This window comes from Aptenodytes patagonicus, chromosome 1 (genome assembly GCF_965638725.1).
Source record: "Aptenodytes patagonicus chromosome 1, bAptPat1.pri.cur, whole genome shotgun sequence".
In the NCBI taxonomy this organism is placed as follows: domain Eukaryota; kingdom Metazoa; phylum Chordata; class Aves; order Sphenisciformes; family Spheniscidae; genus Aptenodytes; species Aptenodytes patagonicus.
In genome coordinates, this window is record NC_134949.1 from 83,132,677 (window position 1) to 83,148,901 (window position 16,225).

Consider the following 16,225-nt stretch of genomic DNA (forward strand, 5'->3'; position numbering starts at 1 on the left):
TGTTGTTCCACATGTTCCAACTATTTTTTCCAGGAAGGGGTGGCAAATATGTCAGATGTAGAGATGTTAGTGAAATGTTACCTCTGATCCTTTGAATTGAGTAAAAATATTTGACAGACATCCTGTGGCCAGAACAGCGAATCCAACAGCATTGCTCTGAAAGCTGGTTTAGCCGTTGCATTTCATTGAAGCTTTCCGCTCTGCTGTGACCCCTTCTCTTCCCTTACTTGCCTTTTCATTATTTGGGGTTTGGATAATGCTCAGCTTTGATATATTCTTTCCAGTGAAATGCATTTTGTTTCTTTCCCCTGCCCTCTTTAGACATGCCCTGCAACTGAATGCAATGGGCACACAGCGGCTCCTAGAGCTGGCCCGGCAGATGCAGAACCTCGAGGCCTTCATCCACATCTCCACTGCCTATGCAAACTGTGTCCGGAAGTCCATAGACGAAGTCATCTACCCACCCCCAGCTGAACCCAAGAAGCTCTTCGATTTAGTTGAGTAAGTAGGAACTGCATCACCTCTTCCGATGTTGGTTTTGCTTCATTCTGCAGAAGACCTCGAATTGTTCATATAACCTGTCCTGTGGGATTTCTGTTCGTAGTTGCTGTTATTGCTGTATGGAGTTGTCTGTACGTACCATGCCAGCAAGAAATGCTGGCCATAATAAGAGTGAGACCAAGGGAAGAGAGAGCTTTCATTCTAGGTGGTTTTGAGGGGTACTTTCCACAGAATGCCATCCAGTAAGTCTGTCCTTTCTGGATTCTCTCTTGAAACTAGTTTTACTGAGGTTTTTTCAAAATAGAAGAAATAGAGACTCTGTTTTGGAGCCTTTTTATCTGGAGAGCTGCTGAAGTCATGCTTTAAAAACATTTGGTTGAGCCTAACAATACTTTTCCAAATACAAAAGTATTAGAAAATAGCATAAACCACACTTAATAACCTGTGATTTCAGCTACCTTTAAATTTTTCCACGCACCATTTTAAAAAAGACTGTGTGATTTCATGAGAGTCCAGCATTGAATAAGTTATGCACGAGTGCATTTGCTATCAGGAATGGAGTTGTGATGCTTCTTTCTGTAAGACTCAGCTCTGGTGCTACCTTAGTAAGAACTGAAATTTTTCATATACCTTATATTCATTTCTTTATCTCTTCAGCTTCCCAACGTTGTTTCCACTTATTTCAACGATCCTGTGGTATTAAACCAGAGTTACATGGGGATAAGTCAGAAACAGGCTGTTTTAGAAAGAGATTAGTGTGAGAATCCACGAGTTTGAGGGAACAACAAAAAGGCTTGTTTAACTGAATTTACCGAAATGAAGAATAATTAGAAAGAATAACAAAATCTGCTGATAAAGGCCCCAGGACACCTTCCCCTTAGAAAAATTTTCCCACAGCTGTAACTTTGTTTTCATTTATTTTCCAGTGGTATTCCACTTGTGTGATATAAGCAACTGACCTGTGAACTAGTAACCCAAAGAGCTGGTATAAAGTCTTTCTTCTCCTTGATTTAGGGTAATAGGTGAGATAAATTAATGTCCAGCAGGAGAACCACTGAGGTTTTATATCAAAAAATCGTTGCCAAAAAAAATAATTTGACTAAGCACTACTCCAGAAAATTTAGTACAAATCAGTGTTCTCTTTTTTTTAATTTTTCCAGTAGCCGATATTCTTGGATATGTTTACTTCCAGCTAGTAGTCATCTATCATTTAGCATTTATTCAGCAGGTGGAGCGTGATAAAAACATAAGAAATGCCCTAGTGCATTAGAGCAATGGGCGGCCTGGCCCAATACCTTGCCCTCAACAGTGGCACAGGGAGATGCTGTTTACAGCAACTACACAAACCTGGATACTTTTTGCAATCCGTTCCCCTTGTAACCTCCTAGAAACCAGGACTGTAGTATGAGGGGTGTTACATCCTATTATTTTTTGACCCATTTTTGAATCTATTAATTTGTTTAATCCCTTTTTGAACCTTCTGGTACTCTGCCTCTGCAACCCTCTGTGGCAGCAAGTTCCAGAAGTTTACTAACTGCTGCATAAAGACAAGCTTTCTTTTACCTGTTTCAAGCTGTCACGCTAATAGTCTCATTGCATGTCCCGTAGCTGCAGCATTGCAGTATCTGCAGTATTTGCCCTATTCACTACCTCTGCAGTTCTGTAAATCTGTATTGCATTCACCCTGGACCTTCTCTTCTGCAGCCTGAAGAGTCCTAGCGTGTCTACTGTCTCCTCATATGCCAACTGATCTGCCTCCTTGATGATTTTAGTTGCCCTTCCTCTCTGCCTTTTAACTCCACTCCCTCCCTGAGGTGCAGGGGCCAAACAGAACTGCATGCAGTACTCAAGGTGTGGTCACTCAAAGTTTTATTTAAATAGCTTCAAAACGACACCATTGGTCTTGTTCTCAGTACCTGATCATGTCCAACGTTTCATTTACTTTTTTGTCTGCTGCTACTCATTGACTTGGAGATTTCACAGAGCTGTCAGCTGTGCTTCCAAGAGCTCTTGCTGAGCTGCAACCGCCAGTTCTGAGTTCAGCAACCTCTAAGACCAGTTTAGACTGCTTTTCCCTAAATGCATTACCTTACCTTTATTTACAGTGAAGCTAATCTGCCACCTTTTTGCCCACTGACTCAGTTTTACAATGTCCTTTGGAGTTCATCACTATCCATATTACATTTCACTGGCCCAAAAAGCTTACCATCACTTGCAACTTTGGAAACAATTGGTGTTGATGGCTCAGATAAAAAAAGACTCCAGCAAAGGACTGGATGCTAATCAGAAACGTGCAGAAGTGCCTGCCTACCCAGAGGTCGCTACTTCAGCTGCTTCATATACGACACTAAGAATTTATTTATCATAGTTTGCAGCAGTGAGGATGATGTTTGAAAGAAAGGTTGGGTGACAGAGGATGGGCTTTCAGATGTGTTCTTTGATATGTTTATCTTGGTTTTATATTTGCTTGGTTTTTCTTAGTCACATAATTAAACATGTCTTTTCCTTTTTGCTACATTTTTTAATTTGTTTTACAGTTTTTCCTGTGTCCCGTACTCCAGAAGTTCACAACCTTCTGGTACTTTTAGTGAGACAGAAGTCACAGCATGCCCTCAGCTAGGATGGCATCTGTTTCTTTACAGTGTTTGCAGGTAGTGTTCTAATTGCTCACAGCAAAGACAACCACGCCCTTCAAAGGCATTGAAATCAGGTGGGCCTTGTTGAAAATCACTGTCTTCAGGGTCATTGGTTTGGAAGGCATTCTGCAAATCAAAGGCAATATGTGAAGGAGATGCATGGGGCTGCAGAGTGTGTGGAGGAGCAGGATGGGGAAGGTTCCTGTGATGTTGGGATGACATGCTACAGGCAGAATGGGATAGAGAAAACTCTGAGAGACTGTGAAGGGGATTACTTGGGGGGGAGAGAAGACAAAGCAGGGTTGGAAGGAGGTGGGAGAGATGCACCTTTTATTATTCACCATGTAAGTGGAAGAAATAATATGTGGATAACTGGGTACAGAAGGTTTCAGAGATTATCTATTAATCAGCAGATTAACAGATACCAGAATGTTACCTTCAAAAAGGTGTGGGAGGAAAAAAAGGAGACAAGGAAGTATAAGCAACCCTTGTCTTAAAGTGCTCTTCAGCAAGTGCATTAAGAGGCATGATCACACAACTGGATGCAGTAACATAATGATGCTTTTGGCCATGCAATTGATATATGCCTATGATTCTTTATTTAGTTGAAATCCCAAGTAGGACTCCCAGCTGTTTCTTGTTCTGTTCTTATCCTCCTATTATATCCCTACTTTCCAGTACTTTGATATTTAACCTGCAAGTAAAGCCTTAGGCCTAATGTGTGTAAAAAGTCACACTTCTAAGTGCTGCCAGGCCAATAGAGGAAACATATAATCTGCCACATCAAGCAAGGTTTGCCTTAATCTAAAGCTGAGGGAAATCAGCTTTGAAGGGTATGCTGAGGTAAGGAATGCGGCACGCAGTGAAGTGTGGGCTGAAGCAGAACTGTTTTCATTACTGCAGAAAATGTAGATCTGTCATCACTTAGAAGAAAAAGAGTGTCTTATTAATGCAAAGTGATTAACACAGAATGTTATGTTTTCCTATGGCAGAGTAATTTGGTGCATATATGTGGTGAAAGAGGAGGCTACTAATTGTTTAATTTGCATCTCTTGTTTCTACGGGGCAATGGCAGCAGTGAGCAAAAGCAGTAGCTTTGTGATTTAGCATTTCAAAGTCGCAGAGGAGTAGAAACAGTTCGCCTTGCTGAACTGTCAGCTCAGCGCTCCGGTGATGCTGGTAGATCAAATCACCTGGCAGGATGGTAGCCTTGAGACAGGCAGGAGTGTGGTCCTCTTGATGACCACTTACAGTAAGGCAGAGAGGCCTGCCTGGAAGGATGAGGGGAAGGGGAAATTGCTTCTCCTTGTACTTCTACACCTGTCTTTGCTTTGTGAGAAGCACTAACCTGTAACCCCTATTATAAAAAAAAGAAAAAAAGAGAGGAGGAGGGAAAAGAGACTTGTATGCAGCTTAGTCTGAGTTCCTAAATGAACCTAGTCTTCCTCCAGGCTCTGCAGAAATAGACATCTCCTTTTGGTAGGCTGGTAATTAATTACTCAACAGATTCAAACGGTGGCAATTTATCTGAGACCCTGAGGAGGCTGGGTTCAATGGCTGCCCTAAACAAGCTTTGTAAATTAAGTCAATATTGTGTGCTGCTTATATCCTCTGCGTAGTTCAACTTCATATTTTCTGCCTTGTTTCTGAAGCGTGGGACTAAGGTTGCAAAGGAATGTATTTGTGCCTCCATAAGGCTTTTTTATTTAAAAAAAATAATTTCTATATACTAAAAACTGTCAGATTCTTTTTAACTCATTCCAAAACTGAGATTCACTGAATTCAACCCTCCCCTGCAAACTTTTGCAGTTTCAGTGAATCATACAACAGTTTTCCTGTAATATTTCCATCTGTATCTGATGAGAGCCATCTGAATAAGTGTGCCACCTGAGCCATCAGGTGGTTGCATGTTTAAGTTAATATGGTCAAGTAATTCTTCAGGTGTGACAGTCTCCACCTTACTCCTCTCCCCTTGACCTCTGCCTGTTTCTGAAATTCAAGATAAGGAGGGGTGAAGTGAGGATCTGCAGGAAACAGTATCCTTGCAATGCCCCTGGGAAGAGCACACCCATTCAGTCTGAACTATAAGTCCATTGACTTAATTACAAATTGGATTATAGGAGTTAATCTTTGATTCTGTGGTGTAACACCAGACTGCTGAAAGCCTGTTGGGGATTGGCAGCGGTGTGCAAGGGCTCTGGAAGTACAGCCAGTTCCTGTCCTTTAGACCCAAATGCTGGCAGGACCAGTGATGTCTTGCTGGTGTGCCAGGGAAGAGCCTTTGAGCCTTGGGCCCTTGCTGCAGCACCATGGTGGTAAGGGCCACTTTTCTAAGGGTATACATATGACTACTTCTGATAGATTAGATACTTAAATACCTTAAAAAAAAAAAAAAAACCAAAACGAAAAAAAACCTTCGTGGGTTTTTGTTTTAAAGCAGCTAACACTGGCAGTTTCTTAATATCCTATGTGAACAAGCCAGTGGAAAACCAGTAGGAAAGAGCATCTAACACTGTAAATTGTGCTTCTGGAATAATATTTTTGTAGTACATTGTTCTAGCTTTTGAGACCTTTGTAATGCTACTCAACTCAGTAACTCAAGGTTACCAAGGATGAGTGCTAGGTTGGAAAGCTCCATCAATTTGTAGACCATGGCTATATCTACGTTACAGATTGCAGTGAAGCATAAAGCACACAAGAGATTGCTTTAGAATGAGATTGTACAGATACCTGAAGTTGAGCTGGACATCATAGCATGAAGCTCACCAGGGTTATTTTGCACTTCGAAGACAAAAGTAACCTTTCTCCCAGAGAACTGTTCTAAATCCAAACCAGTTGCTCCTTGCTTTGTCTTAAATGGCTTTGACTTGGTTATCCTTTGTTTCAGGTGAGAATTCCTGTCTCACTGGTCTTTTTTTCCTCAGTCTTTTCTCTCTCTGCATGGCGGATAATGACGTTCTCCTTGTTTCCTGTAGGTGGCTGGATGAATCTATCATTCAAGACATCACACCCAAGCTGCTTGGGGACTGGCCCAACACTTACACCTACACCAAAGCCTTGTCAGAATACCTGATTCAGCAAGAGAAAGGAAACTTGAACATTGCTATCATCAGGCCATCCATCGTGGGAGCTAGCTGGCATGAGCCTTTCCCAGTAAGCATGAATACATAGCAATTCCCTACTGAGAGCCCTTTGATGCAGCTGTAGCTGCAGTACCGTCAGGAATCTGTTCCTACTTGTAGCGGTGTCTGCTTGAGAAACAGGTGGCACAGTTCATAGGAAAGTGCACGGAAGAGGTGGAGGACCTGTGCTGGAGTAGAACAGCAAGCCTTCTTCAGCATCTTCAGGAAAGACTATGGCTGCATGTGAAAAGAACACATTTAAGCAATAATAAGAGCTGGGATAATAATAGTACAAAATGCTGGACTTGCAACCGACAGTCTTGCATGCAGAGGATCGTGCCCAGACAGACACACAGGGGAGTTTCTATATCAGATGGGGAAACACAAGATCTGAGGGTCAGTCACAGTCCTGATGCATTCTGGTTCAAGTCTTCCCATGGTCTAGTCAGCCTATTAATGACGTCCTGATGAGCACCCTAGACCTCATGTGGTCCTTGAAAGCATTTGCTAATGTCATGTGCAGTTACCTAGTATCTTTGTCTTACGTTGGTAGTTGTTGAATTCACTGGATTCACACTTGTATGGGCCTGTTGCAGATACAAATGTCAGCTGCGCAGTAATTAAATGCAGCTGTACTTTTGGACTGAAATAATTCACTAAGCTAAATATACTAGTAGGAATAACGCACCCTAACATTGCAGCCAAATTCGAAAGGCAACATAAAGTCACCTTGGCTTTCATGCAGCTCGAAGCGTGCCAAAGATGGCTGAGATACAGCCGAGCCTCTGGGCCAAGCTCCCCATCTTGGAAAGACAGGGTGAACTCATGTGAGGTGTCATAACCCATTTTGGGTCAGACAGCTCATCGCTGCTCTTAACTCCAGCTCCCACAAGTGGCAGTTTCCCTGACCTGAGTAGGATGGGATTCAAAAATGGAGTGGTATTTTTTTCTTCCTTGCCTTAGAAATTAGTTGGAGTAATCAAATCAGCCTCAGTGACATCTGCACGTTCTATGTCAGAGGGTATATAACACACGGACTGTTTTCAGCAAGAGTAACAGCACCAAGACACTGTAGCATTTAAACCCAGAGTTTATTCCTGTAGCCAAGTTATTATAGGAAAGAAGCAGTTTCTAAAAACAAAATTTGTTTCTGTTCTTGATGGATAAATTGCAGACAGCATGAGGTATCATACAATACATCCCCTATTTAAAATCTATTAGGTACTTCGTACTGGTTAGCTTCCTGGCAGCTGTCCCAGATAGGCTGGCACACATCTTAACTGTTGTCTCATTGCTTCTTTGCCTACACCACAGCATTGTAGCCCTTTCATCATTTCAAAGCCTGTGTAAGCAACATGTCACTGAAAGAAATAGTAATCCTTCTTCTTTTTTGCAGGGTTGGATTGACAACTTCAATGGAACAAGTGGAATACTTATTGCGGTATGTCTAGTTACTATTTAAGCTCCTCTTAAAGTGGAGTTAGAGTTACTAAAATAGCAATTCTAAAGTTACTCTAAAGCCCCACTTAGAAATTGTATGCAAAAAAGGATCATAGCAATTTTCTGAATCTGGTAGAAAGATGTCACACACTTGCCATACAACTGTATGCCTGTAGGACCCAGAAGACTGTCTATTTATGCTGTGCTCAGAAAAGGACATTGAAAGAGTATTCATGTTGCTGGTTCACTAAATGTGAATTGCAGTTTTTAGTTTTGGTCAAATTTGGCCACATTTTCAAGGAAAGGGCAAAAGATGCATCCTTGAAACTAGGGGCAATTCACAGATGTCAAAGCTTGAATCGTATAACAGAACTTAATTTTACAGGCGGGATTACTGCTACAAGGCAGCATTACTTATACTTTAATTTATCTGTATTGCTATAGTTTGTGACCACTCTTCAGTAACAAAGACTCTGGGTCTCATTTGCCATTGCTTTGTACAGGAATTCTCCATGTGCAGAGTACATCTAAATAATGTGTGTAACTATCAATTCAGTCTCTGCCAGTCACACGGATATTCTTGCTTAACACTGGTGTAAATAACTACTGTGCAAAATGGCAAGGAACAAACCCCGAAGATAAATAATGAATAACTTGATAAAATATTCCCTGTAATATGAAAACAATCATTACAATTTAACATATGAAAACAGTAAAGTTGCATACCGTTTCTCCTGGCTTATATTTTTTTCCTGAGCTAAAATCGCTGCCTTAGGTCTGTTTGTCAATGCATAACGCTGTGTAGCTATGGGCAGATATTTTTGTTCATGTATGATTTGTCCAACTTGATTGCTTTGTAAAAACTATGTTGTAATCAGCCTGATTCAGTGTATAAAAGGATTAGTAGTCTACAATCATAGGAGAGCAGAATAAAATCCAAATATCATCTTGTTAAAAAAGTTCATTTGTACCTGAAGTAGAGCATAAATAGAAACTGTTACAGTTACTTCTGGAATCCACAGGACTAGTGAAATTAGTGGGTATATCCCAGCTAATACTTTTATCTGAAACCCCAGTTACGCGTTTCAGAGACATTCAAAAGCCCCCAAACACATCATTTGTGTTCACAAAGTGTTATTAGCTCCTATTCATCTCAGTTTCTTTAAAATAATTATCTATCAGTCTTTTACTCATTGCTGACTGCTCATGAGGCTTGTACTGCCTCTCTCTGCTCTACTCACAGCATCTTGTGCCATTTTCTGTGTTCTTGCATGATGTCTTGTCATTATCACGATAATTTTGCAGATCCATGGCCTGCATTTTCATGTGACAGGTTCTAACTTTTGTAATGATATCCGTGAGTTTTGATTTTATGTTTACTTTTGAACATTAAAATATCTGTCACAAAATTGTGCAGAGTTTGCAAGAAAGACGTTATGCAAAAGATTTCCATTGCATTGCTCTTTATTCCCCACCAGTGAATTACCTAAGTAACAAATTACATCAAGTTGCTGTCATACATGTATCATATGCCAGTATGTTGTGAAACACAGGCCAAATTCATATGCTTTCAGGCATATAAAAACATGCCCATCAAATCTTTTGTCATTTAAAAAGTATTTTTTCCCCTCCTTTTTTCTTGTCTTTTAATGTCAACAAGTAAAAAACACCCAATGGTTAAGTATTTGGAAATTTTGCCCATGTATCAGTCTTTTTTAATAGTGTCCGCTTTAGGAACTTACACTGCAGCTTGCATATATTTTATATGCTTATCCTTTGATGCTTAGACCAGTAACTAATATTTTCTTTCTTCTGAGCATAAATTTCTAGCCTTATTGAATGCAACAGCAAGCCTAATGGTGGTGTCACTTAGGCCGGGTTTCACACACAGATGCCAGCCTGTATCTTTATCTTCAGATTAACTCTATGGAAAGTAAAGATTTTGAGATTCTGGGGTCGCTGTAGTAAATAACTTCCCTTCCCTTTTTATATAAAAGCTTTGACTTGTACTGAAATAGTTTTGAAATAGAGAACGTATTTTTTGGTTCAGGATTGAAGCTCTGAGGTTCTTCAGTATAGGAAATAGAGACAACGAAATACATGTCATCTGCACTGAGCTCTTCAGTGATGAAATATGACCATGTGATATGTAACTATATCGAGACTTAACCAAGAAAAAGACAACGAGCAATGACAATAGGTGCAGGGTGTAGAAACAAGGTTGTTGTCCGTGTCCAATGGCTCTTTGGCCCCACAGGCAGCAGTGTTGGCTGGCATCAGTCAGAAGCAGAGACTCTGTGATGTGAAGTGAGGGGGGATTGCCAGTGCTAACAGACAGTATTTGTCTTGTACCTTCTCCAGTTGCTACTGAACTTAGTTGGACTGGTACTAGTTTTCTGGAAGTGAAAGGGAGCCCAAGAGACTTTTGGTCTTCGGGGGGGGGGGGGGGGGTGTGTGTGTGTGTAAATACATGTTTTGAATTAATGTGCTTGGATATGGTGAATTGGTAAATCCTGTTTGGTAGTTTGAAAATTAACCCTTGAACATGTGAGTTACATGTTAGTTTGATTACTTGGAAGTTGTGTGATTACAACCAGCTGTCTTGGCCAACTGTATTTCAAAGTGTATTTTTTTAGTCAAGTAGCTTTATTAGCCTTAATTAAGGATGGAAAAAACAAAAGGGAAGTGTTTTGGTGTTTGTGTTTGTTTTGTTTTTTTTTAAAGTCCCCCCCATACTAAAATAGTCACTTTCAACCTCTAACCCAAGCTTATCCTGCATGGAGAACAACCCCCAGATTCAGATTTGGCTCAGACGATCTTTGGGATCATCTGTGCAGAATCCGAACTCCAAACCTTGCAAAGATTCCCCCCCCCCCCAGTCACCACTATAACATTTGAGTCTGATCATTTCATTCCACAAATAGATATATTTCTTTTAAATATTCATGAAATATGGGAGTTCAAGTTGTTCTTGATAGTCTAATTATGTTTCTTTCACCTACAGTTGCTCCAGCTGCTGTGGGGAGAAGCTTTGTTGATTGAAAAACAAAATGAAATTAATTACATTTCTGCTGGACTGTAATTAAGGCATTTTGTCTTGTTGTTCCATATTACATGTAAAGACCTTCCTTCCCTGCAAGGCAGTGAAGCTGTAGGGCAGAACCATGGTTTAATTCATGTTCTGGACAGAGACTGTCCCCAAAGTGCTTCAGCTGGGAGGCTGTCCAGAAACGTGACTCAGACCACCAAATGGTTTCAGAGGCTTCAGCTAAAGTAGCTTCTATTTCACTAAAGAGAAAAAAATGTCAGCAACTACAAATAGAAATCAAGCCATACCTGATAAAGAAGTACCAAACCATTTCCAATGTAAAAAGTAACTTGAAACACTTAAACGTGAAGTCTTTATTAAATACACAATATATTAAATATCTAATTCATTCATGTGCATATGACCATCGCAAGCTGCTCTGAATACAGGCATGTTTGCAGCACATCCATCAAACTTCCTAGTTTTGAAGCCTGACCTCAAAAAGGTCTTCACTGCACCTATGAAAACATGATAGTTGATCACACAGTGGTCTCTACTGGGCATGCGTTCACAGAAGTGGAAAATTAATAGTTGGGCTTGATTGCCTCCTGGTTCTTTTTGCTTTTTTCCCCTTGAAAAATCAGTAGTAGGAACAAAAAAAAAAAATCATAGAGATGTTGCAAGTTAAGGTTTTAATGTCTAAGCATAGCTGTGGTTCGGCTTAAGGCAGCAGAGGTTAACTGCATGCTATGGGTTTGAGGAGGATGTTTGGAGCATGTGGGGAAGCTGACATGGTTGCCTCTGAGTCTGTCTGTCTATGATCCCTCTGCCAGCTGCACCAAGGATGAGATGCGACTGCTTATGAAAATTAAATCAGTCATAAGTGGTATTCACTTACTTGCAAGCTGTGAAATTTAACAAAACCATCTGACTATAGAAGGGGAAAGGAGGGAGAGAGAAAGAGTACAAAACCCAGATAAACACCTCCCAAACAGGGGATGCAGTGTCCCTGAAAGTCCACCAATTACCAGTAGACAATGGCATATGCTTTACGAGTTAATATCAAGTCTTAAATGCTTTTTTCATCACATCTTTCTTCTCCCCAGACTTCAGGCAAGGGTTTTTGCACAACTAGGCACTTCCTGTCTAGTTGCTGTAGTAAAACTTCATCTTTCAAGCTGGAGAGCTATTTCATGATGAAATGGGAGTCTCAGGTTGAAAGAAAAGAAAATTTTGCTATAAAACTTCCTTTGCCCTGACTTTTAAATATTCTTGGATCTGTAGAGCATATTCCTTTGCCCCTTTACTCAGTCTTACCCTCTGGTTTTACATGGATCTAAATTTCAAGTGTGTTTTTCCTTCCTTGCTTCACTAGTGCTTTTATCCTCCCAGCTCTTTCACTGGGTCCTCAGCTTCTACTTCAAACTCAAATTCATCGCATTTCATTTCCCACAGACTAGATAACTTGACTGCAACCTTGACTCTGCTGTTGGGGTTTCATTTTTAATTGCTCTGTTCAGCTCTCATACCTGATCCACTAGGTTAAGTTCCTTCACCCCATTTCACCTCCATGTTTCTATATTTCTGAATTGTCCTGTCTGATTAAGTCTGCCATGTTGTTGCCATCTGTTCATGTAAGCCTCTTCCAGCCACGTCTCTCCTGTGGAACCTCCAAAGACTAATTGGTCATCAGGGAAACCCCTTGATAAGCATTCAGGTTAAATATATATATTTTGGGGAGCCTGACCCCTGACAAATTTACTTCCAACCAAAGCAAAATGAAAATCTTCTGTTCTTGCCTACCTCTTCTCTTTGGTTGTCAGTACTCTGTATTTCCACTCATTCATTTCCTGAGTTTCGTTGGGTGACAAGCTCTTCAAGGCAGGGGCCACGTCTTGACTGTACCTTTGTGCTTAACAGACACAGCTCTGGAGAACAGGAGGGTGTGAACACATCCAAAGGAAAGGGAGTAAACTTTTCAAAAAGCCTATCGATGTCATTTCCAAAGTGACTGTTGTCTTTGAGGGACACAGACCTCTGTCTGCCTGGGTCACTTAAGAAAATGGAACTTCAGGTATCACAGGGAATTTTACTGCAGTAAATTCAAACATGGTTTTTTTAAGGTATTTATTTCATATTGAGTTAACTAAGAGTCACAGCTTTTCTTGTTATACACAGAAGAGACGTCATCATGTTTTAGACTTCCTCTGAAAACGCAGAAAAGTGGGATCCACGTGAGATCCATCTTTGTTTTCACAGAAACTAAATAATCTCCTGCAGCAGGTGCCAGGCTTGAAAAGTGCTAATGTGACAATCTGTCCTCAGTCCAAGCCGATGAAATCTTACCACGGCCTTACGTCAGTGACTGTTTTCCTTTGTCCCACAGGCAGGCAAGGGGATTCTGCGGACCGCCATCGCCAACAATGAAGCGGTGGCAGATATGATTCCGGTAGACGTGGCCATCAACTTCACCCTTGCGGCTGGGTGGTACACTGCTGTGCACAGGTGGGAAGGCACTCCTGTTTCTGCTGGACTTGGGCATTTACTGCCTGCACCAGGACTTTAAAGGGAACCAGAAGCTAACTGAAAACCTGTGCAAGAGCCTTGTTGATTCATTTTCTGGTTCGTGTTTTCTTCCCCGGGTTGGCAAGGACTAAGAGTATAGCAGAAGCAATAAAGGCAGGCTTTTAGAGTTAGGAGATCTCTAAAGCTACAGGTGGGACCTGTTTCTCAGTACAACGTAAGCTCAGCTGACAAGTCTCTCTCTCAGAAGTCACTTTTCTGAAGTCTAAGAGCTTTACTGCAGCTTCGCAGCAGCCGTTTTTTGGGCCTCCTTTCTGAGGCAGCTACACTGAGTAGCTTTTCAAGTGGCTTCTAGAGTTTTCTTGGTGAAAATGCTCTGCATGTTTTCCTTGGAAAACACTGCACAATATAAATATACTGTGGGCTCATGATAGGGGAGACGATCTAAAAAAACCCCATTCTTTGCGTTGTTGAGAAGGGTATGTATAAGTGACATTAAGGTTTTAAGATCTTTTCCTGTGAACCTCTGGCTCTGACCTTTAATCATTAGTTAGGAAGTGCTGCAGAGTAAACCACATAAATTATTCTGGATGTTTATGCAACTCTGAGAAATCAATACCAGGCAAATAAAAGGCAGAAGTATTTTACTTTGAAAGACAGAGCAAGCCCTCTGAGCTGAGGGTAGAGAAGAGCTGCATACAGTAACCTAAATACAGGGATCCTAAAAGGATCTTAAAAGGTGGCTCACCAGCTCTTCAGGTTTATTTTTCTCATTGTTTTGTCCCTCTCCATGAGCAACAGACAAAGCAGCATGGTCTAGGAAAAATAAATACAGCTTCCCCTCACACACACGCCCCTGAGAGCCTCCAGATGAAGAGGGTTACGGCCTGTCCATAAAGCTGGAAAAGGAGATGAACACGTGCTGATGAGCAGTGTATCAGCACGCAGGTAGACCTCCTGGCTCTGGCCATGGTAGGAGAAGTGCCATTTTTTCTAACTTTTCATTGGCGAAAGATACATGCTTTTAATCTGGTTCCCACACAAATAATTACTAGGCTGAAGGAGCAATTGCAGAACTTGATTTAAAGCTTTGTCTAGCTGGGCACAACCCCATGGTTAGCAATCTATAAACAAAAAAACAAGAGCCTGAGCCTACTGTACATTTAATTTCTCTGAGAGTTTCGGGTTTAGGTGCTGTCTTGAAAAACAGCGTGTATGGTTTAATTTTTTTTTTTTTCCAAATCATCTAATTAGAAAGTCAGTATCCTTCAGGGCAGGTTACATTACTGAGGGAAATTAGATTCTAAAACTTAGCAGAGAATTGCAATCTTCATTACATAGTGTAGAAGCTCTACAAAGCTCTACACTCTACCAAGGTCACTGACTCAGCTGGAGGGTGGAGAATGGAAAAAAAAGCAACAGGGAGAGACTCTTCACTGGAAGCTGGGAAAATGGAGAAATCTTCTTCGTTGGTGTTTAATGGGCCTGACCCACTGGAGTAAGTGGAAGTCAGTGCACTTTGCAACAGGCTGTGTGTGTGGCTCAGCTCTAGGTGAGTTTTCTATATGGGCACATATTACAGACTTAGTCCTTAGTGAGTCGCCATATTGATTTCCATAATGCAGAGTGTCCCCACAGTAAGCACTACTGTGCATTTTTATGTTTAACACTCTATCAGGCTTCTACTCAGTAATTAAGAGTTACAGGAGATCACAGATTCGGAGCTTGATACATGTCTGTTAGTCCTAACCATCCCTAGAAGTCTGCTAGGGATTAGTAATAATGATAATACCATGATTTCAAAGCATTATTAAAAAAAAGCACCATTAAAACTGTGCAGTATCCAAATGCAGTTTTCAAGTATTACTGTGCGAAATTTCCTATCCCAGGTTTAGGGGTTCTATCTCCTGGTCTCTTCAGTCATAGGAGTTCTGAAAAGAAAAGTTCTTCATAGCCAGCCTCCTCCAGTGCAGAAAGGCTCTGAGCACCGTAGGCACCCTCGGAGCACTGAGGTGCTGAATCCTCCAGCCAAGCTGCTATCCCCTGTTCAAGGCCAGATCTCACTTCTTTTAGCATTTTGGCAGATGGCTCCAGCTGCTAATGCAGAGTAAGAAAAATGCTGTATTGATGGCATCACTTGCACCCTTGGCAAGGCAGGCTTAGGTCAAAAAAGCTGTTTGACTAATTCTTGCCTTGCGTCAAAGGAAGAAGTAAAACCAGTATGATCTATGTTTAGTTCCATGCGCAAATAACAACCAAGCTTTATTTGGTATTAAAATGTGAATTTTGTTGAAATGGATTGATTTGTAATCACCACCCTGACAAATGGAGTTTAACAGTATCACAAATCATATCCATTAAGTAAATGATTGCAAAACACAGTGTGTCCCTGAGGTTGGCTTGGGCCAATTATTTACAGTATACTAAGAGAAACTATTTAAAAAAAAAAAATCAGAAACTTACCAGTATGCATGCTTTCTTTATTGTTTTTATAATTTTTGATACGTGATATATGGATGATTTTTCTTAAACCCCATCTGTCTTTATTAATTTCATATGGTCTCCAGAATCTGACTGAATCTTATTAAAACTTCATGTTTTATACTACATTTTCATATTTATGAAAAATGACCTCTTCTGCATTTTTTTTTATGAGCTGATGTTACTGCTGTTAGATTTCATGCTCCATTAATAAAGTTTTGGGTGCTTTCCTTCACACCTTAAAATAACACTTCTCTCTCTTTTCCAGACCAAAAAACATGTTGGTGTACAACTGCACAACAGGTGGAATCAACCCTTTCTTCTGGGGAGAAATGGGTAAGGTTTAATTCAAACCTAGAATGTGTCAAACTTTAATAGCGTTCCTCGGCCAGGCTTTGAAAAGGTGGTTTCCTATATGTAGGTGGCATTCAGCATCTGCCATTCAAACTGCATGTGGGAGGCCCGATGGCAGTCGGTGAGAGTCCTGAGAGCAA

At 40.8% G+C, this 16,225-nt stretch overlaps 1 protein-coding gene across 2 annotated transcripts in view; it reads left to right on the top strand.

The window, feature by feature from the left end:
* The window catches only part of FAR2 (fatty acyl-CoA reductase 2), a 153,537-nt gene that overhangs the window by 116,172 nt on the left and 21,140 nt on the right, over positions 1-16,225 (top strand). For both annotated transcript variants that reach the window (XM_076345051.1, XM_076345041.1), the window contains exons 4-8: positions 322-501; positions 6,113-6,290; positions 7,656-7,700; positions 13,114-13,232; positions 16,000-16,067. In XM_076345051.1, the coding sequence (XP_076201166.1) occupies positions 322-501; positions 6,113-6,290; positions 7,656-7,700; positions 13,114-13,232; positions 16,000-16,067 (590 nt within the window). The remainder of the gene's footprint in view (positions 1-321; positions 502-6,112; positions 6,291-7,655; positions 7,701-13,113; positions 13,233-15,999; positions 16,068-16,225) is intronic.